This window comes from Lepus europaeus, chromosome 13, assembly GCF_033115175.1.
Source record: "Lepus europaeus isolate LE1 chromosome 13, mLepTim1.pri, whole genome shotgun sequence".
NCBI lineage: Eukaryota > Metazoa > Chordata > Mammalia > Lagomorpha > Leporidae > Lepus > Lepus europaeus.
In genome coordinates, this window is record NC_084839.1 from 69,407,564 (window position 1) to 69,431,427 (window position 23,864).

Sequence of the window (23,864 nt, forward strand, 5' to 3'; positions counted from 1 at the left end):
AAGGCAGTGGAGGATAGCCCAGGTCCTTGGGCCCTGCACCCGCATGGGAGACCAGGAGAAGCACCTGGCTCCTGGCTTCAGATCAGCGAGATGTGCCGGCCACAGCGGCCATTGGAGGGTGAACCAACAGCAAAAAGGAAGACCTTTCTCTCTGTCTCTCTCACTATCTACTCTGCCTGTCAAAAAAATATATATATATTTATTTATTTATATGAAAGGCAGAGTTACAGAAAGGCAGAGAGAGAGAGAAGTCTTCCATCCACTGGTTCACTCCCCAGATAGCCGCCAACGGCTGGAGCTTCGCCATTCCAAAGCCAGGAGCTTCTTTGTGGTCTCCCATCCAGGTGCAGGGGCCCAAGGGCTTGGGCCAACTTCCACTGCTTTCCCAGGCCATAGCAGAGAGCTGGATTGGAAGTGGAGCAGCTGGGATACAAACCGGTGCCCATATGGGATGCTGGCACTGCAGGTGGTGGCTTTACATGCCACAGCACCAGCCCCCGCACATTTACTTTTTTTTTTTTTTTTAACAGGCAGAGTGGATAGTGAGAGAGAGACAGAGAGAAAGGTCTTACCTTTTGCCACTGGTTCACCCTCCAATGGCCGCTGCGGCCAGCGCACTGCATTGATCCAAAGCCAGGAGCCAGGTGCTTCTCCCTGTCTCCCATGGGGTGTAGGACCCAAGGACCTGGGCCATCCTCCACTGCACTCCTGGGCCACAGCAGAGAGCTGGCCTGGAAGAGGGGCAGCCGGGACAGAATCCGGTGCCCCTACTGGGACTAGAACCCGGTGTGCCGGCGCCGCATGGCAGAGGATTAGCCTAGTGAGCCAAGGCTCCGGCCTAAGCACATTTACTTCTGATTCAGTTTCCTACAAATGCATCCTGGGAGGCAGCAGATAAAAGCTCAGATGCTTGGGGGCCCCTGCCATCCATGTGGGAGACCTGAATGGAGTTTCAGCCTCCTAGTTTTGGCCTAGCCTAACCTTGGCTGTTATGGGTTTTAGGCATTGGACCAGAGGATGGAAGATTCTCTATCACTCTGCCTTTCAAGTATATAAAAGTAAATAAATAAGGATTAAAAAAATAAAACCTTGACATTGACATTCCATTACCCTGAGAATACAATGGAAGCTTCTTGCCATGACTGCAGTGTAACCATGTGACCTGTGTCTGGATTGCCTCTCTGCTTTGCCATACCCAAATCGAGCCACTCTTCTTACCCTGTTGAGGCCATACTTCCAAGGCCTTAAGACTTCTCCTTGTTATCAAGTTCTTTCTCTCGTGCAGGCCCTGGTTCCTTCTACCCCCTCTGCATGGATTATCCTTCCCCCAAGGCTGGCCTGGCTGACCTCTCATCTCTCAGATCTTACCTCCAGTGTCATCATTTCAAAGGCTCCTTCCCTGACCTTCTCAGCTATACTAGAGTCAACTTGCATTCTTCTTTCCTAACACTTCGCACAATTTGTTAGTAGTACTATGTTCTTGTTTACTGTCTCCCATGCAGGCTCTGTGGGGTTCAAACCTAGTCTCTGTTTTGTTTACCATTGTACCCCCCGTGCCTAACAGTCTGGAGCACCAGGTTAGCACTCCATGAGGATTTGTTGGATTTGTTAGATTTGTTGAATGAATGAGGATCATAATCACTTTCTGTCTTGAAAAACTGTAATTTTGGCGCTGTCATAGAACAAACAGGACTGTAACTAGTGCTTTACAATTTATGTAGCTGATTTCATCTACTGTTGATGGTTCTATTACATTTCCAACCGTTATTAACTGTTTCTTGCCACTGGGAGGTTGGGACATTAAAATCACAAATCAAATCTCAAGGGGATCTTTCTCCGTGTTGCCTGTATTCATTATGGTGACTCTGGTTAGCATGACCCGACCCATCATCAATCTGACAACAGCATGGCTGCTGAATTTTGAAATAGAAAAAGTAGGATTTGTTCCCTTGAGTTGAGCATGTGCAGCAGGGTTGCATGGCGGCGTCCTCCTTCAGCCTGTTTTGGGCAGCATCCCAATACATGCTGTTTGCATTGCAGCTGTGGGAAAGTCCACCTTTGTGAAGTTACTCATGAAAACTTACCCCAAGTGGCACATAGCTACAGAACCTGTAGCAACATGGCAGGATGTCCAAGCTGCTGGCACCCAAAAAGTAAGTTTTCAGCTGTGGTGGGTAGTTGGCAGGCGTGGGTGAATAATCTAATTGTAATAATTTAATTTGCTCTGAGTGGGTGAAGGAGCCCAGTTTGAATCTCCTTTTTAAAATAGCTCCATTCCAGAAAGCAGACCACATACACCAGAGAGGATATGACTTGTTTGAGTATGTTTAGTTTTGATTTTTGTGGCTTTCATGTGTCTGTGTAAGTGCCCGCCTCTGTTCTTTGTGGTTTCCCAAAGCATGTCCAACCATCCTGGCTTTGAAGATGAATTTTGTCATTCCTGCCTTTAAGTATTTATATTATTACTAGTGAAGCTACCCATCAAAATTAGTAGTTAATTGTAGTGATTTTAACTTTTTTGTAAGTCTTGACAGTTGGAAGTTACCTGAAAAAGCATGCTGTCAACACTTAGAGTCCATGCAGAGGTGAAAGCATTGATAAAGCACGTACCGTGTGCTGGGTATGATGCTATGCCAAGCCCTGGGCATTTCACTTTTACTTGATGGCCTGGGTCCTGGTGTTAAGGCTTCTGCTTTGCTAGAGGCCATAGGGTAGATTTCAACACCAGCCACATCAGTGTGAGGAGGCAAAGATCCATTTGAACATGAACCTTTTCGGGAGTTGTGGGGGCGGCTATACTGTGACTCCTCAGGCTCCACAAGCTCCTTCTACAGCCACCTGGAACATTTACTGAGTGGCTCATTCTGGTTTGTAACAACTTATTGTTAGACTGTTCCCCCTTGCATTGTGCCATGTTGCACCCCTGTAACTCTGACTCATTGGTTCAAGTTCTACTCCTTCCTGTCTTACAGCTTTTCCATGTGGCAACCCTGTATCTAGTTGGAGGCATTATTGGCTTGCTTTCCCCCTCAGGACTTTTCTCCTTCAGCTGAATACTTCATTTTCCTCAGACTATTCGTCATTCTAAAGTAACTTGGTTTAAGTAATGATCTCCAGTCTGTCCATTTTCCAATTAGAATATACCAGGAGTGGTACTCAGAGCTGAACAGAACATTCTAGTTAGACTCTAAATGGTACTGAATATTGTAGAACTTGTTTTGGGTGCTATTTTTCTGTATTCCAAGCCAGAATTTTATTACCTTTTGTGACACTCACATCATGTTTATTGAGGATTTTTTAAAATATTTATTCATTTATTTCAAAGTCAGAGTTACACAGAGAGAGGAAAAGCGGGGAGGGAGGACTTCTTTCCAATGGTTCACTCTCCAATTGCCACAACTGCCGGATCTGCACCAATCCGAAGCCAGGAGCCAGGAGCTTCTTCCAGGTCTCCCATGTGGGTGCAGGGGCCCAAGCACTTAGGCCATCTTCCACTGCTTTCCCAGGCCATAGCAGAGAGCTGGCTGGGAAATGGAGCAGCCGGGACTCAAACCGGCGACCATATGGGATGCCGGCACTGCAGGCGGCAGCTTTACCCACTGCGCCACAGCACTGGCCCCTATTGAGGATTTTTGATTTTAGAGTTATTTTTGTATCTATGTATGTATGTATATATTTATAAAGTTAACTTTTCCATTTAGAAATAAATTACAGGGGCTGGCACTGTGGCGCAGCGAGTTAATGCCCTAGCCTAAAGCGCCAGCATCCCATATGGCGCCTGTTCGAGACCCGACTGCTCCACTTCCGACCCAGCTCTCTGCTATAGCCTGGGAAAGCAGTGGAAGATGGCCCAAGTACTTGGGCCCCTGCACCCACGTGGGAGACCCAGAAGAAGCTCCTGGCTTCTGGCTTCGGATCGGCACAGCTCCAGCCATTGCGACCAATTGGGGAGTGAACTATCGGATAGAAGACCTCTCTCTCGCTCTCTGCCTCTCTATCTGTAACTCTGACTCTCGAATAAATCTTGAAAAAAAAAAAAAAGAAATTATAAATCTTATTCTGAGTGTGCCAGAGGTTACCTGTTGGAATTTCAGTATATGCCTCCAAATTGTTTGCTCTTCTTCCCTTCAAGAAGTGAAGCTTGAGTGCCCTCCCCTTGAGTAAGAACTGAACTTAGTGCCTTGTCTCTGATGAATAGGATGTAGCAGAAATGGCAGTGTGCCCTTCTGGGACAGGACTTAAAGACATTGGCGTGTCAGTCCTGCTGGTGGCAGGCCAGCTGTCATGTTGTGAAGCAGCCCGACAAAGAGGCCTACAAGGGCGGTTGTGTGATGCATCAGTTAAGTCAAGGTGCCTGGCTTGAGTCCTGGTTCCTCCATTTCGGATCCAACTTCCTGCTGTGCACAGCCTGCAAGGCAGCAGATGATTGCTCAAGTATGTGGGAGATCCGGATAGATTTCTACACTCCTGGGTTAGCCTAGCTGTTACAGGCATTAGGGGAATGTTTGGCACTTAGGGAGTGAACCATCAGATAAAAGATCTATTACGTGTCTGCCTTCCAAATAAAGTGAAATTAAGGAAAAAGAAAAAAAAGAGGCCACATAACAAGGAACTGAGGCTAGGTGAGTGAATCTTCTTGGAGTTGGATCCTCCAGCCTCAGTGCAGCCACCACTTTTTTTTTTTTTTTTTTTTTTTTAGTCATTTATTTATTTATTTGAAAGGCAGCGTTCCAGAGAGAAAGGAAGAGATGGAGAGAGGGGGGGAGCATGCCATACTTATTCACCCCCCAAATGGCTACAGTGGCTGGGCTGGGCCAAATCCAGTAGCCAAGAGCTTCTTCTGGGTCTCCCATGTGGGTGCGGAGGCCCAGACACTTGGGCCATCTTCTGCTTTCCCAGGCACGTTAGCAGTGAGCTGGATCGGAAGTGGAGCAGCCAGGACTCGAACCAGTGACCACATGGGATTTTGGTGCTGCAGGCTACAGCTTAACCAGCTATACCACAATGCCTGAAGAAAATCTTTAAAAGGAGAGGAGAAGGAGCCGGAGCAGAGTCTCTAACCAGCTCTCATAGGGGTAGTGATTTAACCCACTGTACCATATCACCAGCCTCCATACCTGTGTGTTTTTTCAGAACAACCTAGAACTAGAATTTTGATGTCCACAAATTATGTGTATTATTGACACTTTAAAAAAAAAGGATTTACTTATTACTTGAAAGAGTGATAGTGAGTAAAGCAGAAGCATAGAGAGGGGTCTTCCATCTGCTGGTTCACTCTTGAAATGGCTGCAACAGCCACTGCTGGGCCAGGCTGAAGCCAGAAGCCAGCACAGAGTCTCCCACGTGGTGTGTGGCAGAGGCCCAAGTGCTTGAGCCATCATCTGCTGCTTTCCCAGGCTCATTGGCAGGAAGCTGTGTTAGAAGCAGAGGAGCCGAGATTCTAATAGGCACTCTGATATAGTATGCCAGCATTATAAGCAACGTCTTAACCCACCTGTGCCAGGATGGGTTAAGCCCACGCTTGCAATACTGGCATCCCATGTGGGAGTACCTATTCAGATCCTGGCTCCTTTGCTTCTGATTAAGCTCCCTGTTGATGCACCTGGGAAAGCAGTGGATGATGACCCAAATGCTTGAGCCCCTGCACCCACATAGGAGACCCAGATGGCGTTTCTAGATAGTGTTGATATTTTCCCCAGTCACTTTTCTTTATATATATTTTTAATCTAATATATTTCTGTTTTTATGTAATCAATTTTGCTCATTGTCTTCATAGTTACTGCCTTCGATGTTCAAGTTGAAAAAAGCCTTCCACTGCCTAAGATTATAAAAAATCCTATATTTCTTTCTGTTGCTTTTATGGTTTTATGCTCTATGTGACTCAAAGTTAGAGAACTCTACAATTTCGTTTTTCCATAGATAGTTACTACTTGTTCTGGTGGAGTTTTTCAGTTTATTCCTGAGTAGATTACATATTGTTGCTATTGTGACTGGACTCTTTGCTCCCTGTCATCTTTTTAAACTGCTTATTGCCGGAGATAATGCACATACCACACATTTCTGTTAGATTGTGATTCTCAGTGGTGAGAGAGACACATGCCTTATAGGCAGGGTCATCCACTGCTGGTCTCTTTTTGTTTGACATGGCGTTTTACCTCTTTGATCAGACTCTTGTCTCTTGAGAAGTAGTTTGCTTGTTGGGTAGCTTTGCTGGAGGAGCGGTACACAGGGTCCCTCAGTATCCGTAGGGCATTGATTCCAGGGCATCCTCTGCTGTGCTTTAGTTCACCTTTGGATTACTGGTAGTACATATACAAGCTGTTGTGAAAGCTATTTGAATAGTGTGATGCTTACTGTTTAGGAAACAATGGCCGGGAACCTGTACATGTTCGGTACAGATGCAGTTGTTGGGTGTTTGAATATTTTCTATTTGCTGTGATTTAATCTGACAGTACAGAACCCACAAATAGAGAGTGCTGACCCTACATTGATGTTGCAAGAGATCATCTTGGCCTCTGTTTGGATACCAAAATTTTTTGATTTGCTTTGAGGTGGAGCAGCAGTGATACTGTATCTTATTTTTCTCCAGAGCAAAAAACGAAAAAGCAAAATATGCCATACCACTGCGTTACAATGTAAATTGGATATCTGTTTTTTTGTTTGTTTGGTTGGTTTTTGACAGGCAGAGTTAGAGAGACAGAGAGAAAGGTCTTCCTTTTCCGTTGGTTCACCCCCAAAATGGCCGCTACGGCTGGTGCACTGCGGCTGGCTCACTGCGCCGATCCGAAGCCAGAAGCTAGATGCTTCCTCCTGGTCTCCCATGCGGGTGCAGGGCCCAAGCACTTGGGCCATCCTCCACTACCTTCCCAGGCCACAGCAGAGAGCTGGACTGGAAGAGGAGCAACCGGGTCAGAATCCGGTGCCCCAACCGGAACTAGAAAGAACCCTGAGTGCTGGCGCCGCAGGCGGAGGATTAGCCAAGTGAGCCGCGGCATCAGCTTTTTTTGTTTTGTTTTGTTTTTTGATTTTTTTTTTTAAGATTTATTTGAAAGTCAGAGAGAGAAGGAGAGGCAGAGAGAGGTCTTCCATCCGCTGGTTCAATCCCCAATTGGCCACAATGGCTGGAGCTGCACCAATCCAAAGCCAGGAGCCAGGAGCTTCTTCCAGGTCTCCCACGCAGGTTCAGAGGCCCAAAGACTTGGGCCATCTTCCACTGCTTTGCCAGGCCATAGCAGAGAGCTGGATTGGAAGTGGAGCAGCCAGGACTTGAACTGGCGCCCATATGGGATGCTGGCACTGCAGGTGGCGGATTACCCACTACGCCACAGCACCAGCCTAGATCTCTTCCTTCTAATCTGCATGTCTTTTCATTGCTTCTATAATTTTCTGCTTTTTTCTCCTAGTTTAGGGAAAGTTTCTTAAGGTGGTATTCTCACTCACTAATTAGATTTAATGCCGCTTATAGAGTGCTAGTTACTGCTTCATTGGTGTTCTACATTGGCAACTGCATTTTTCACCTCCATGAATGATCTTTCCATATTGTTCCTTCTTTATAACAGTCTAGCCATGTTTTATCAGTGAGGCAGTATCTTGAATTTCATTGAGATGTTTCTTTTTTCTCTTGTTTCTGACAGCTCTTTCTGGACACACAGATTGGTCCTCTCCCCTTTCGAATTGCTGAATATCATCTCGTTACTGTCGTTTGTGTATATATTTAGAGATATGTGTGTATTTGTTCTGTGGCTAAGATGAGTTCTTTCAGAAATTGTATACTTGTTGTTTCAGAGCACCTGCTCTGGCAGCCCAGAGCCTGCCGATGCAGAAACCTCCACCAGTCCACCTACCGCATCTACCAGCACACGCCTCCATCATTCAGTCTCTGAACTGCATGCCAGGCCAGGGGCTGCTCCCTACACTCACGTGATGCCCTCAAAGACTTGAGATTCAGATTTGTCCTTTGCTTCTACCTGCAGCTCTTCATGAGGGACCATTTGTGAAGCTGTTGTGTGTACGTGTGCTTTGGAGGAGAGGAAGAAAGGAAAACTCTCACCAGCTACTTCCCAGCTTAATGCCACTTTTTTCTAGAAACTTCTTGAGATTCCTTCCACCATAAAGGATTTCCTCTTCACCTCACATTCTCTCTTATATACTCTTTATGTCCTTGTCACCATCTTCCCTCTTGCATTTGGTCTCTTTTCTTTCAGTAATCATGCCTCATTTGCCTTTATATGAAGAGGCATTAGACTGAAGAGCTGAGAGGAAGCCAGGATTGCGTCCCCATTCAACACTTACTCCCTCTGAGACCTTGGACAAGGAAGTTACTAGACCTCTTAGTGGATTTTCCCCTCTGGAGCTTAACACCTGTACCTACTTCATGAAGCTGTTTTGAAGGTTAGATGAGAACATTACACAATGGACATCGAAGTAAATGTTACTTTCTTCTTCGGTAGCTCTTATAGCCCCTGGGCCATGTTGTACCTCATCCACACAGGTCTTCCATTAGAGTGATTGAATAATGCAGGTCCAGAGTGCTTTGCACAGAACTCACTTTTGTGTGGAATCTGTGGCAAAGCCTAGAAAAAAAAAATCCAGGGCTCCTAGCTTTCCCTACTTATGACCACCTATGCATGCTGAGTAAGAGAAACTTCAAATTGCATTTTACAATGTTGCTGGAATGGAAGGGAGTTTTATTTTTGTTTGTTTTAGCAAGCAAATTAGCCTTAATATGAAAGACATAGAATGCAGTTTGATTGCTTGGTTGGTTGAATTTGCAAATAATTGCTTTCTCTGTACCTTGAGGTTTTATAAGCAGTAGCTGCAGAGGCAGGCATTGTGATTCAGCAGGTTAACACAGCAGTGTAAGCTATCCCTTAGGATGATTGCATCCCATATCCCATATCCAGTGCCAGTGCAGTCCCAGCTCCTCTGCTTCCAGTCCAGATTCCTGCTAATGCACCTAGGAGGCAGCAGTTGATGTCCTAAGTACTTGGTCCCTGTCACCTACATGGAAGACTGGGATGGAGTACCAGACTCCATGCCTTGACTCCATGCCCAGCCCCCGCTGTTGTGGGGCATTTGTGGAGTGAGTCAGCAGATGGAAGATATCTCTCTCAGTCTCTTCCTCTTTCTCTCACTCTCCCTTTCAAATAAATTAAAAAAAAAAAATCTGAAAGAAAAGAAAGAAGGGAGGGGAGAAACAAGGGAAGAAAAATGGGAATAGATACAAGTGGCATCTCGAGAGACAGTATAGTATAATGCTCTGTGGAGAGATCTGATTTAAGGTGAATTTTAGATGGTTGTTAATCCTTCTCCAGACCCCACAAATCCATCAGTCATATGTAAATTCTCTGTATGGTTCTTCTGCTCCTCTCTGTTATGTTGACAGTGCAATATCATCTCCCTGTCTCAGATTCTTGTCTAATATGGTAGGAAAATCTCCTCGCAGGGTGGGGATGGGGGCATCTGATTATATCTTTTTAATGGAAGCAATTTCTGTAATTCCTTCTCTTGTGGCTTTTTTTTTTTTTTTTTTTAAGATTTATTCATTTATTTGAGAGGCAGAGTTACAGACAGAGAGAGGGCCAAAGAGGTCTTCCTTCTGCTGGTTCACTCCCCTAGATGGTTGCAATAGCCAGTTCTGGGCTGGTCCGAAGCCAGGAGCTTCTTCCAGGTCTCCCACATGGGTGCAGGCGCCCGAGGACTTAGGCCATCTTAACGCTGCTTTCCTAGGCTATTAGCAGGGAGCTGCATTGGAAGTGGAGCAGCTGAGACTTGAACCAGCACCCATATGAGATGCTGGCGCCTCAGGAGGAGGCTCAGGCTGCTACGCCGCAGCACTGGCCCCTGTCTCATTGCTTATAAAACAGGCCTGGGGCAATGCTGGTGGTGTATACCATGGAGTAAATATACCTTCTAGGATATTCTCTTATAATCCCCTGTAGGCCTGCAGTACCCAAAGTCTTGGGAACTTGCTGGACATGATGTACCGGGAGCCAGCACGATGGTCCTACACATTCCAGACATATTCCTTTATGAGCCGCCTGAAAGTACAGCTGGAGCCCTTCCCAGAGAACCTCTTACAGTCCGGGAAGCCTGTGCAGATCTTTGAGAGATCTGTGTACAGTGACAGGTAAGACATCAAGCCCTCTGCCACTCATGAGACCCCTGCTCAGTTCTTCCTAGTTTCTGCTTTCACACATGTTTCACACTGTGCTAACCATTGAAAGTCTACGTTGGGAACTTGTCACTTTTTTAAAGATAATGCTAAACTGGTTTGTCCAGAGTTGTAATTCTTCTGAGTTTCAAGAATGTCAAGAAAGGTGTATGTGACCTAGTATAAGCATGCATGCTAAGGGCATAGAAGAGACACGTAGCAGTGTATGTTCTAGGAAATAAGTGGTTGATTATCATCTTTAAGAAAAACAAAAGAAAAATAAAAGAAAAAAGCGGATAGTTAAAATTTATGTTCCCACAATGGTATAAGAAAGATATTCATCCCTTTTTATTCTTCAAAAAAGATGTCTAGGCAGAAAACACTTCTGTGAAGTTGGCTTCTGTCTCTGAGTTAGTCTTTTCCCCCCACTTCTTAGGTGACAAACTTACTGCTGGCCAGAGTCTGTAGTGAACACCCACTGCCTGTGTCAGTTCAGGAAAGGGACTTATCCTGACACCCTGAGGGAAGAAGGTATAAAGTCCTTTTCATGAAAGCTAGCAGCTGGCCTGGGAGTAAGCCTATCCGTTCCAGAAGAGGTGCCCCAACCAGACTCCAGAATTCCTTGCTCTGCCACTGAGAATAGGCTGTGCTGTGAATTGGGGTTAAGTCACTTATGAACAGAGTAGCTTGATCTGAAGGCTGTGGATGCCTTCTGTCAGTGAAATGGTACTTTTAAGCAAAATGATCTGTCTTAAGCTCCTTAGAGTTATTAAAATGGAAAATGCTACATTTTCATTTTCCATTCACTGCTGAAGACACTCAGTTGGTTCCTCATTTAATTCCAAATTAGATAAGCTAGTTCTGCTTCTTAGTACTCCCGTAAAATCTGAAAGAAAGAAGTAAAGGCACAGTTGTAAATGACTTGTGGTTAAGATACATAAAACAGACCCTACAGGTCACACATTTCTTCTCTGTACCCCAACTGAGAGCCTACTGTTTAAATATGTATATCATAAATGGTTGGGCTGTAGGTTTTAGTTCTTTTCAGCTGTTAGGAATACTACTGCCTATTCTCTTCTTTCCTCTCTCCCAAACCATGCCTCTCAAACTAGGAAACTGAATTACATGTAACCACCTGGGTTGCTTGGAAACATATTCACAATTGGTCTTTTGATTTCTAGTCTTTTACCAATATGGGCATGTAAGAGACAACCCCAGAGGAAAACAGAAGTAGAAATGCTTTGCTAATTAGAAATGCTTTGCTAAAAAGCTATGTGATCTTAACATTTACTTGTAAGAGGTAAGAATTAATTATTGTATGGACAGCTTCAATATCTAAGTGCTTTCTTTAGAGGGGGCAGTGTGGGATTTATTTATTTATTTTTAATTTGAGAGGCAGATTTACAGAGGGAGAGACAGAGAGAAAGGTTGTCCATCCTCTGGTTCACTGCCTAAATGGCTGCAAATGCTGGAACTGGGCCTATTTGAAGCCAGGAGTTTCTTCCAGGTCTCCCAAGTGGGTGCAGGGGCCCAGGCACTTGGACTATTTTCTGCTTTCCCAGGCCATAGCAGAGAGCTAGATTGGAAGAAGAGCAGCCAGGACTTGAACTGGTGCCCATACAGGATGCCAGCGCCACAGGCGGAGGCCTTAGCCCACTATGCATAACGCTGGCCTCTAGAGGGGCAGTGTTTTAAAAGATTTATTTATTTGTTTAAAAGGCAGAGTGACAAAAAGAAAATGAAGAGACAGATCTCCAATCACTGGTTACTCCCAAATGGCTACAGCAGCCAAGTCTTTGCCAGGCCAAAACTGGGAGCTAGGAACTCCATCCTTGTTTCCCACTTGGGAGGTAGCGGCCCAGCACTTAAATTATTACCTGCTACGTCCCAGGCATTTTAGAATGAAGATGGAGCCGGCGCCGCGGCTCAGTAGGCTAATCCTCCGCCTTGCGGCGCCGGCACACCAGGTTCTAGTCCCGGTCAGGGCACCGATCCTGTCCTGGTTGCCCCTCTTCCAGGCCAGCTCTCTGCTGTGGCCAGGGAGTGCAGTGGAGGATGGCCCAAGTGCTTGGGCCCTGCACCCCATGGGAGACCAGGAGAAGCACCTGGCTCCTGCCATCGGATCAGCACGGTGTGCCGGCCGCAGCGCGCCAGCCACGGCGGCCATTGGAGGGTGAACCAACAGCAAAGGAAGACCTTTCTCTCTGTCTCTCTCTCACTGTCCACTCTGCCTGTCAAAAAAAAAAAAAAAAAGAATGAAGATGGATGCAAACAGAAAAGTCATACTCCATATGGGATACCAGCATCAACAAGCAGTGCCTTAACCCACTATACCACAATGCCAGCCCCTAGAAGGGGCGTTTTTGAGACAGAAAATATAACTAATTACAAATTCTAATAGAATTTTTCCATTCTTTTAAAGATTCATTTGTTTGTTTGCTTAGCACAGATTTATTGAATGCTTCCTGTGTTAAGGCACCATACCAGACTCTAGAGCTGCAGCAGTGAATAAGGTAGACCCAGTGCCTGCCTTCATGTGGATCCTACTCCACTAAAAACTGAACACATGCTCGTGTGTGCTGTATGTTCCAAAGGAGAAATGGGTTATTTAGTAGAGAGGATTACAGGAGGGAAAAAACCTGTCTTTGCTGTGTGAGTCCAAGGAAACCCCAGCCTGTGATTTTAGAGCAGAGGGCCTGACTCCTGGATGCCTAAGCCCTGTTCTCTGAAACCCCGCATTCAGGCTGCAGCAGCTCCCTCCGCTCTGCACCCTGCAGTGCACCCTTCTTCCCCGCCGTCACCCATTGCGCCAGCTTTGAGGAGATTAAGTGCTCCTCAAGAGAGACAAGGGCCCTGTTACAGCGCTTGGTTGGTTTTCTTTATAGGATCTTCACTTTGTCTATGAAGAAGCTGGCAATATTTTTCGGAACTTGAGTTACAAAAAGTCACCTTTTTTTGTTAGCTTCAGGTGGGCTATAGCTAAACCATTCTAAATTAGTGGAGTTTCCATATTAGCTTCTTTATAGCCTAGCAAGGAACAGTTTAGTAATAGCTAAAATATCTTGAATACATGTGCCAGTCACTCTTAGCATTTTGATGAACATTATATACAGTCATAATAGCACTGGGCTGAGAGTTTGGACAACTTGCCCAAAGTGACACAGCAACAGAATGACCGTGAGTGTTGCTCTGGAAGCTGTTCTCCTAATGATGACACACACAGCCTTGCAGCGTGCGCCTCCCTGAGCCATTAGTGCGTGAGCATTCTGAATTCCATTTTCCCAGAAGTGGCCGGTTGCTGAGCGTTGCCTTAGAAACTGAAGTTCATTGTTCAGGGTGTAAATTGCATTTTGTATCAAGATGCCTGAGGTTTTAAAGCAGAATTGACCCTTCCAATGCCAAGGTTTTTATTTAGCTCTGCTTTCCTATTTACCAGATGCTCCTTTTGTTATGGAAGTAAGCAAGGGGCAAAGCTGGTTTGATTTTTGGCTTTAGCTTTCTTTATCTGAACTAAAACTCAGCAGAAGAAGCAAGCAAATAAGAGCTCGTATACTTTGGAGGCGAGTCTGCCCTCTTGGTAAGGCTGAAGTTGGTAGGAAGTGCGTGCGTTTCCTGAGCCATAGGCAGCACCTTCTCCATTCCTCAGCTAGGCAGGGGATGGCTCAACAGCCTGCAGATTCCCAAGCTCTCAGTCCTTAGATGAAATGTGCTGATGGCTTTATACTGGATCACTTGTTTTATTTGGAACTTTGCTATAATTAAATCTCAAAAGTTTGCATTTACATGCATCGTTTGCTGTATGTTAGGGACCAGTGATAATTCTCTTCTGGTGTCCCCTTTCTTGTGAATTAGTACCTGTGGACAGCTGTGGTTGCAGCCTCTACAGTCTACTTGCTCTTTCCCATTTTCATGTGGAGCAAGGAGGAAGATACGGGTTAAGCATTCAGATTCCTTAAGGAGTGATGAGAAGCTAGAAAGGTTAAGTGGTTTGAACAGACATGGAACAAGTTGGTTATTGATTTTCCTGCTGCTTTCTCTTGTGCCTCTCATTCCATTTCCCATCCTCTCCCCTCTCCTTTCCCCTCCCACCCATCCCGTTTAATTTCCAACCAGGTATATCTTTGCAAAGAACCTCTTTGAAAATGGTTCCATCAGTGACATCGAATGGCATATCTATCAGGACTGGCATTCATTTCTCCTGCGGCAGTTTGCCAGCCAGCTCACGTTACATGGCTTCATCTACCTCCAGGCTACTCCCCAGGTAACTCAGAACCTGAAGCCTTAGACTTTAGGGCTGTATGAAACCTCACAGGTGACCTTCTGTAAGCCAGTGTTTTTCTGGTTGGAGAATGTGCACATGGGCATTCTCTAGAACATGGAGGATAGTGGGTGGATGCCTCCTGTTGCGGTGTTGAGCACCCTGTTCTCCACAAGCATGTGAAGCAGCATGCCGTGCTGCATAAGAAAGTCCCTCCTGTAGCCATGACGTAAAGCAAATCGGGCATTGGGCATTGTCTGTGTCACACAAGGTTTGCAGGGTGGACACTGACCTGTCGCCAATTTTTTCAGCTCTTGCTACCCTCTGTCTAGGTCGTCAGAATCTGTAGTGCTCTTGATGTTTTCGTGAATAGGATGTGGGGAGGGAGAGAGAAGAAGGGTTTCCTCACCTCATCCTAACACTGCCCTAATTAAAGCCCCTTTTTGAACCTTGAGGGTGTCACTGGTAAGGCAGGATGAATCAAAGAAGTTTGTTTCATAACTCTCTGACCTGTACTTAGGAGCCAGCTCAGCACACACAGAGTGATGTCATGGCACGAGCCCCAACGTCTCTGATCTGATTCAGCACTGGTCCTTGCCAGCCCCTGGAAACTTTTCCACTAGAGGGGTCCTTGTCTGTAAAATCCACTGGCTCAGACTGGATGGTCCCTAAGGGCTCTGGAGTGGGATTCTAAGTCATAGCAAGAGGTTATCTTTGAGTAATGTATGGCTGTCAGCTTTTGAGTGCCATCAAATGCCAGATATACCACCAAATCTTAGAAGGAAGGGAAGCTGTCTTCAGGCCAGAGACCATGCTTTTTAGCCATGGGACTGGACCTGGCAGACAAGGGAGCCTGAGAGCCGGTGGGGAAGGCTGTATTATATAGACTCACACAGAATTCAGGGGACCCTGCCCTGGGAAGGTAGCTGAGAAAGAGGCCCTTGAATGTTACCGAGATCAGACATTGGGGATCTTTATGTCAGGAGATGATGAAGCAAAAGCTAGATCATAGGGAATAAGAAATTCCACAGAAATAAATTGGGTGTTGGGGCCAGTGTTGGGGCATAACAGGTTAAGCTGCCACCTGTGACACCAGCATCCCATATGGGCACCGATTTGAATCCTTAGCTGTTCCACTTCCCATCCATCTCCTGGTGCACCTGGGAAGGCATCAGAGGATGGCCCAAGTGCTTGGGCCCTCGCACCCACATGGGAGACTGGATGAAGCTCCTGGCTTTGCCCTGGCCCAGTCTCACCTGTTGCAGCCATTTGGCGAGTGAACCAACAGACAGAAGATCATCTGTCTCTCTCTCTCTCTCTCTCTCTCTCTCTGCCTTTCAAATAAATATTTTTTAAAAAGAGAGAAATTGGAGGCCAGCGCCGTGGCTCAACAGGCTAATCCTCTGCCTAGCTGCGCCGGCACACCAGGTTCTAGTCCCGGTTGGGGTGCCGGATTCTGTCCCAGTTGCCCCTCTTCCAGGCCAGCTCTCTGCTGTGGCCCGGGAGTGCAGAAGAGGATGGCCCAAGTACTTGGGCCCTGCACCCCATGGGAGACCAGGAGAAGCACCTGGCTCCTGCCTTCAAATCAGCACGATGCGCCGGCCGCGACGCACCGGCCGCGGCAGCCATTGGAGGGTGAACCAATGGCAAAAAGGAAGACCTTTCTCTCTCTCTCTCTCTCTCTCACTGTACACTCTGCCTGTCAAAAAAAAAAATTAAAAAAAAAAAAAAAAGAAATTGGTCTAAGATTTAAAATGAAACTGGAGATTCAGTGAGGCCAGAACACTGAAAACCTTCCTTGAAAATAACCAAGCTGAAGTTAGATTCCTGAATTGTGGGTTGACTGGTGAAGTCACGTTTCTGCATAGTCTTCATAGCCTGGGAGCAGGAATCGAGGAGGCAGATTATGAAGGTGCTTGTCCTTTAGGGGTAAGGCTTAGTGTCAGGGATGTTGGGAGGGGGCTTGCCAAAGAGAACAGCTTTTGAAGTAGCTGAGTGTAAGAGTTCAGGGTGAAAGAGAAGGTCTTGCCCCTGGGAGGGCTCATAGACTCGATCCAGGAGGAGTAGTGAGGGCTTGGAGTTGAACTTAGTAACGATTTTGGCTGGAATTTGAAGAAAACAGTTTTCCTGTGGGAGCTGCAGGGTGGCTGAACTGAAAAAAAGCAGGTAGTTGAGGGGCCGAGCATTAGGAGAAGTGAGAATGCTGACCGAACTTCCCAAGAGAAACAGAACTTCAGCACAGTCAGCTCGAAGCCATGACGATGATACCGAGGAGCAGCAGAGGAGGAAGTGGGCTCACCCTCCCTGGGAGTGACACGGGGCTCTTGTTTCTGGGGAGTGGAAGTTGGACTGGGTTCTGGGGCCCACAAGCAAAGCAGGACAGTCTCCCTCGCTCTTCTCTGTGCTCTTTATGAGAAGGGGTCCAGGGAGATGATTCTGGTGGTGATGATTATCATCAGTGGAGCTAATTGAAGTATTTCAGTCGAGTGGGGGAGCTGGAGGATTATTGTAACCTAATGACTGAAAAGAATCATGCATTAGGGATGAGATGAGGGGTTTTAGTGCTGTTTTGATGGCGTTAAGGGTAGAGGCTCCGGAATGCCCCCATCTTTCTCTGAGTCACCCCTGACCTCTGCTGTGAGATTCAGAGGTAGCTATACCCAGGAGAACAGCAGAACGGAAGTTAAAAGCTATGCAAATAGCCAGTGCTTCAGTATAGACTCTTGCTACATACTGAGTTTAGAGCAGGTGAGATGGACTTCAGTAGGTCTTTCTGTTCCTTTCTACCTGTTCTCCCCAAATTCTGAACAGGAACAGGCATTTGGCCTGCTGTTTGGGACACCTGCATCCCATTTTGAAGTGACTGGGTTCCAGTCCCAGCTCTGCTTCTGATTCCAGCTTCTTGCTAATGTGCATCCTAGCAGGTGATGGCTCAAGTAGTAGTCTCTGCCACCCATACTGGAGAACTGAATTGAGTTCCCAGCTCCTGGCTTTGTCTTGGCCCAGCTTGGCTGTTGCAGGCATTTGATGAGGAAGTCAGCAGGTGGTAGATCTATTTATCTCTCTTTGTTTCTCAGTATTTCAAATTAATTTTCTAATTTTTTTTAGAAAATCAGGAGATGGCGGGAGCCTCAGTGTTCTCACTCCCTCAGCCCCTTAGTGTGCCTGGGACTGTCGGTGTAGAAACAGTGTTCAGGAAATGCATGATGATAACAAATGGCATTTGGGATTGGATCTTGGGAGGCACAGGATCTGACCCAGTAGCAGTGGCAGTCCACTTCCTGTGTCTGAATCTAAGCAGTCAGAACAGTAGTTCTTCCTCCTGGCTGGGGCACATTAAGAAGATCAGAGAAAGAGTCCCTCCCTTGACATTTATAGTGTCACTGTCTATTCACATTCAGGTATGTCTTTGCGGGGAGGGGTTTGCTGAGATGGAGAGGGGTTTTTCCAAAAGAATTTGGTGTAACAGTATCAGTAAAGCAAGAACTATGCCATGTGCCCAGAAGAGTTTACTTAGACTCCTAGAGGAGGGTTTGCCTACTCTCACAGGAGATCAATGTGAGCATTGATGTTTTGAGTGCAAGCAACAAATGAACAATTACAAATAGCTTTGGTGAAAAGAAATGCTCTGCCTTTGTGGGGACTTGAAAATATAAAGCCAATTTAAAAAATTGTTTTTACTAATTCAGATAATACTTTTCTCAAAAAAAATAAGTAGCCGTGCTATATTTAGAAATATAGTTACCTAGTTAGTGAGAATATGAATTTGTATAAACTCTAAGGAGGCAGTTTGGCAATGTATAGTAGCAAGGATGCTTGCCTTTTGACCTGTTAGACCTGCTCCTTGGAACTCATTCCACAGATGTGTTCACACATGGTCAGCATAGCCTCTTGTTGGTAACAGCAACAGTTACTAGAAGCAGCCAGGCATTCATCACTAGGAACTGGTTGAATGTATTAGGCTCTGCCCATATACTAGAAAATTCTGAAGCCATAAAAAAAAGAAAAAAGGGGCCGGCGCCGTGACTTAACAGGCTAATCCTCTGCCTTGTGGCGCTGGCACACCGGGTTCTAGTCCCGATCGGGGCGCCGGATTCTGTCCCGGTTGCCCCTCTTCCAGGCCAGCTCTCTGCTGTGGCCCGGGAGTGCAGTAGAGGATGGCCCAGGTGCTTGGGTCCTGCACCCCATGGGAGACCAGGAGGAAGCACCTGGCTCCTGGCTTCGAATCGGCGAGATGTGCCGGCCGCAGCGGCCATTTGGGGGGTGAACCAACGGAAAAGGAAGACCTTTCTCTCTGTCTCTCTCTCTCACTATCCACTTTGCCTCTCTCAAAAAAAAAAAAAAGATTCCTTCTGTACTGATTGTGCAACAATCTCTAGGACATACTGTTAAGTGAAAAAATAAGAAAACCAGAATATTTGGTGGGACATTTACATATGTATATACACATACCCCCAAAAAGTAAAGGGTATGAATATATAGGGGCCGGCGCCACGGCTCAATAGGCTAATCCTCCGCCTGTGGTGCCGGCACACTGGGTTCTAATCCCAGTCGGGGCGCCGGATTCTGTCCCGGTTGCCCCTCTTCCAGCCCAGCTCTCTGCTGGGGCCCGGGAAGGCAGTGGTGGATGGCCCAAGTGCTTGGGCCCTGCACCCGTATGGGAGACCAGGAGAGGCACCTGGCTTCCGGCTTCGGATCGGCGCGGTGTGCCGGCTGCAGCACGCTGGCCGCGGCGGCCATTGGAGGGTGAACCAACAGTAAAGGAAGACCTTTCTCTCTGTCTCTCTCTCTCACTGTCCACTCTGCCTGTCAAAAAAATATATATATATACATATATATAGGCATAAAATGTTTCTTAAAATATACAAGAAATTAGCTGGTTGTGGGTGGGAGATGAACTGAGTGGCTGGTAATCAGGGATGTGTTAGAAAAGCTGTGTGATTAGAGAGAGGGGGACAAGAGGGAGGGGGCTTGAAGCTATCAGCAGTGAGGGTGGGTACAGGGATAGAGGGAGGAAGGAAAGAAAAGGATGCTGGTTCAGAATGAAGGGAAATAGAGAGGAGATGGAGAACTGAGGTCAGAAATCACAACTGTCAAATGAATTGTGCAGCTGGTATTATTGACCACCTGCTTAGCTGGACAGGGACTTTTAGCTAAACTTAGATAGTTTGGGAGAATTATTAATTAAGTGAAAGGGAAATATGAGAAAAGTACCAAAAGTATTGACCTGGTGAGCTTTGTCTGCTCATCAGTTTGGAAGGTTGGACATAGGTCCCAAATGAAATCTGTTTATATGATTTTACTTCTTCAGAGGTAAGGTAAGACAAGAGCAAAACAGCAAGGATCTCAAGTCTTTGGGAATATTTTATACACACACACACACACACATTTGGGGATAAAGTTTGCATTAAGTATTTGAATGAGGGGCATCCTAAATAAATGGGTTAATCCATCTGTTCTTCCAGGATATGTGGTATTGAAATATTTGCCAGGTAGAGGGAGGAACAGGGCAGTTCAGGCAAAAGAAACATTTGCAGCAAAAACTGAAGATGTGAAAGAGCTTGGCCTATTAGAAGGAGGTCATTTTGCTGAAGTAGTGATTCTGGGTAGGAGAGAGGTAGGTGAGTGGCCTTGTATGAGAAGTAATGGAGAAGACACCATCCTATGGGCCTGTGTGCTTCAGAGTCTGCCAGGTGAACACGGAATGGAATTGCGCACTCTCTGTTAAGGGCAGGGGGGCGAGGAGAAGTTGTCTCAGGTCTCTCTTGTTTTTAATCCTTTATTTGATCTTTGACCTATGCAGATTTTATATTTACTCCAGAGTGAATATTTAGAATGATATGAAAGATGTTTCAGATTCCTTAACCTTTTCTTTTTTAAATTTATTTGAAAGATAGGGGTGGAGGGGCAGGGAGTATTCTGTCTACTGGTTCACTCCCCAAATGGCCACAATGGCCAGGTCTGGGCCAGGCCAAGCCAGGAGCCAGAAAGTCCATCCTGGTCTCCCACATGGTTATCAGGGACCCAAATACTTGGGCTATCACCTACTGCTTTCCCAGGCACTTTAACAGGAGGCTGGATTGGAAGTAGAGCAGCTGGGGCTAGAACTAGTGCTCAGATATCAGATACCTACATGGTAAGCCACAGCTTAACCTGTGCCATAACACGGGCCCCTTCATCATTTTATTAGTACAGCACTATCCGTACTTCTTGGAACCCTAGTTGTGGCTGTAGGCAGTAGGGAGCTTGTGTTATATTTTAATCAAGGGAATTGATGCCATTATGTTGCAGTACCGTGGAAGGGTAGACTGAAAGGGACAAACTAGAGAATCAGCTTTGGCCAGGAGGTTGACACACCTTCCCTCAGTGGCTCCTGCCAGCAGCCTGTGGGGTAGGTGAAAGATGGGGATGTGGAAACCCACAGAGATTGCACTGCTAGTACGTGATGAAGACAAGAATTGGTTCCTGAACTTTCTGTGAGACCTGTGCCCCTTCCATGTAGTTCCATGCCACGGGGAGGCAGAGCATCAGGGGCTTTTGCCATAGTCCAGATGAGGGGTGATGAGGACCTTACCAGGGCACATGAGAAGGCAAGGAGAGCACCAGCTGGGCAGAGGTTCGGGAGAATTGAGTGATTTCCTGGATGTAGCTGAGTGGAGGAAAAAGAAGGCAATCCCAGGTTCCTGGCTTGGATGGCTGGTGATGATGTTGCCATGAACCACCCTAGGATGCTGCAGAAGAAGAGCAGGTTCACGGTGGAGGTGGAGATAATGGTGTGGACCTCTGACTGAACAGGAAAACAGAGCAGCAGAAGCAAAGTCCTGACTGGCAGTACCCAAGATTGACGTTGTGAGAGGCTCTCAGAGCCCCTAAAATTGCAGAGTTAGCAGCCCAGACAGCACATAGACTCAGTGGGACCTGGGGACTGTGTTTCAGGTTTGTTTGGAGAGACTGTGCCGAAGGGCCAGAGAGGAAGAGAAAGGAATTGAGCTGGCCTACCTGGAGCAGCTTCACAATCAACATGAAGCCTGGCTTACTCAAAAGACGACCGAGTAAGTGGAGGAAAACAGTGTCAGAGACCTTGTCTCTGGACAGCCCTCTTAAATGCAAGAAGTTCATTGCGCAGCCTCTGCGAAAGTTAAGAATGTACTGGAAGCGGTTGGAAATGTCAAGCATCTTCCAGCTCAGAAATCTAATCTTGAATATAATCTGTACATTCCAATGAACTTTTTATTAGATGCTATTTCTCCAGCTTTATCTTTTTCTCTTTTTAAAAATGTTTCTGTGGATTGATCATTGTGATTGGTGATGGTATCAGTTGGTTCAGGGTGAATGGCTGAAAATGATTAGGGGAATTGTCAGTTGTACTAAGTTGTCACCCCGCGTTTTTGCCTGTGTCCACTTAAAGTGTTAAGAGCTTCACCTTCAGTAACAGTTTGAAGGCAAAAGAGAAATCTCAGCCTTCCTCCTTCCAGCCAACTTTGTTGAATTCTTTTTTGTAGATGCTATATAGATGCAGTTTCATTAGGAGGTCATGTGAATTTAGATCTGTTTTCTGAATTCTGAAGCCTTTGCGAGCATGTGAAGCGTGGCTTATGTTTCTTTTCTGTGCCCCAAATATTCATCTTCTTCAGGCTCCACTTTGAGGCTCTGCTGAACATTCCAGTGCTGGTGTTGGATGTCAATGATGATTTTTCTGAAGAAGTAACCAAGCAAGAAGAACTCATGAGAAAGGTGGGAAGGACCTTAACTCCGCTTTCATGGTTTTCTTTTGTTATGCTTCTATCTGGTTTTTCCTTTAAAGTTCAATATGTTGGGGGCCCGGCACCGTGGCACAGTAGGTTAATCTTCTGCCTGCAGCACCAGCATCCCATATGGGTGCCGTTTCTAGTCCCGGTGGTCCCTCTTCCAATCCAGCTCTCTGCTGTGGCCTGGAAAGGCAGTAGAAGATGGCCCAAGTCCTTGGGCCCCTGCACTCACATAGGAGACTAGGGAGAAGCACCTGACTCCTGACTTCAGATTGGTGTAGCCCTGGCAGAGTTCAATATGCTTTGCATCTTAAGCTACATTTCACAGTTCAAAGCTTACAGGATCTTGTGCAAGTTAGAAATATTATCCCTAGTCTCTGCTGTATGTTGGGTTTGTGATTGTCAAATAACTGACTTCCAATGTGTGCTTTCTGGCGGACTTTGTCCTGTAAGGTATTCTAAAACTAGGGAGATGACACTTCTGGATTCTCTTCCCAGCTCTGCTGCTTGGGCTGTGTGGCCCTGAACAGCTCCCACATTTCTTCATGCCTATTTCCCTTCCTTATGAAAACTTCGTGGGCTTGGCTGTGTGTGCATTATGAGTGGACTGTTGGTAAAAATGTGGAATTTAATTTTTGTTTTTTCTCTTTCCCACAGGTAAACAGCTTTATAAGGAATCTGTAACCAAAGCCAAGATGTTGCAGCTGTGATCTGGGCACTTTAATTTTCTGAAGCTAGAAAAATGTTGAGTCTTCCACCCGCCTTTCCATCCCCAGCCCCTTTTACCCCTGAGCACTCCGATGCTCGGAATGGCCTCTGCTGCCTTTCACTGTAACGTTGTCTTCTTTTATATCTCAAAGACTTTGACAATAAAGTTTAAATTTTCCCTGTTTTCCTAATGCGGTTGGTTCCAGCACATGTCTGAACTTTGCACTAGGACTAGCAGTTTCGCCTGAGGAGAGTCTTGGGCCTTCTTGGCTCCTTCACTAAGCAGACTATCCTGTGTGTTCACTTATTCCCAGACATGCCAGGGCAGGATCTGCCCCCAGCCAAGCCTGCTGTGGGAGAAGAAAGGAAACAGGGTGGCTGAGGAGTGGGTGGGGTCCTCCAGTGGGAGCTGCCAGGTCTAGGGAGTACAGCCCAGACTCCAGGAAGCTGTGTCTCTTCCCATCTGCCACCCTCTGTCTGAGACAGGAGTGTGGGGTTTCAGTGCTGTGTCCTAGAACTGAAGAGAGTGTAGCATCTAACCCTTGGAGGTGGCCACCCTGACATGGGGGCTTACTCTAAGGACCCTACCTAGTTTCAGATGACCTTACTGGAGTGAATTTCTGGATGTGTGCTTCTTTTCAAGCTTCGAGGACAGTGTATTGTTAAGGGGGAAGTACATGGCTCTAGACTGTAGTGTTCCACTGCGAGAAGCCTGGCGGCCCATGATTGACAAGGAGCGGAGCTCCTGCATGGAGCCCTTGACAGCTCTGCAGGTACACAGGAAGACGCATGAGCACAGGACGTAGTGTCCCAGGAGACAGAAACCTGTGCTTTGGGAAAATGAGTATGAGATTGGTTTGTTTTTGGTTTTGTTTGTTTTAAAAGGCAGAGTGACAGATCTCCCATCTGCTGTTTCTCTCCTTAAATGTCCACAGCGGCCTGGGCTGGGCCAGGCTGAAGCCAGGAGCCAGGAACTCCATATTGGGCTCCCACTGAA

The 23,864-nt window shown here is 46.4% G+C and overlaps 1 protein-coding gene across 2 annotated transcripts in view; it reads left to right on the forward strand.

Annotated features, from left to right (window-relative positions):
- Positions 1-23,073, forward strand: part of DGUOK (deoxyguanosine kinase) — a 36,569-nt gene extending 13,496 nt beyond the window's left edge. The window contains exons 2-7 of one of the 2 annotated variants that reach the window (XM_062209676.1): positions 2,041-2,153; positions 9,942-10,129; positions 14,267-14,414; positions 21,348-21,463; positions 22,046-22,145; positions 22,817-23,073. In XM_062209676.1, the coding sequence (XP_062065660.1) occupies positions 2,041-2,153; positions 9,942-10,129; positions 14,267-14,414; positions 21,348-21,463; positions 22,046-22,145; positions 22,817-22,843 (692 nt within the window). In that variant the 3' untranslated portion in view covers positions 22,844-23,073. The remainder of the gene's footprint in view (positions 1-2,040; positions 2,154-9,941; positions 10,130-14,266; positions 14,415-21,347; positions 21,464-22,045; positions 22,146-22,816) is intronic. The other variant, XM_062209677.1, reaches the window with a different exon arrangement.
- The last annotated feature ends 791 nt before the right edge of the window (positions 23,074-23,864 follow it).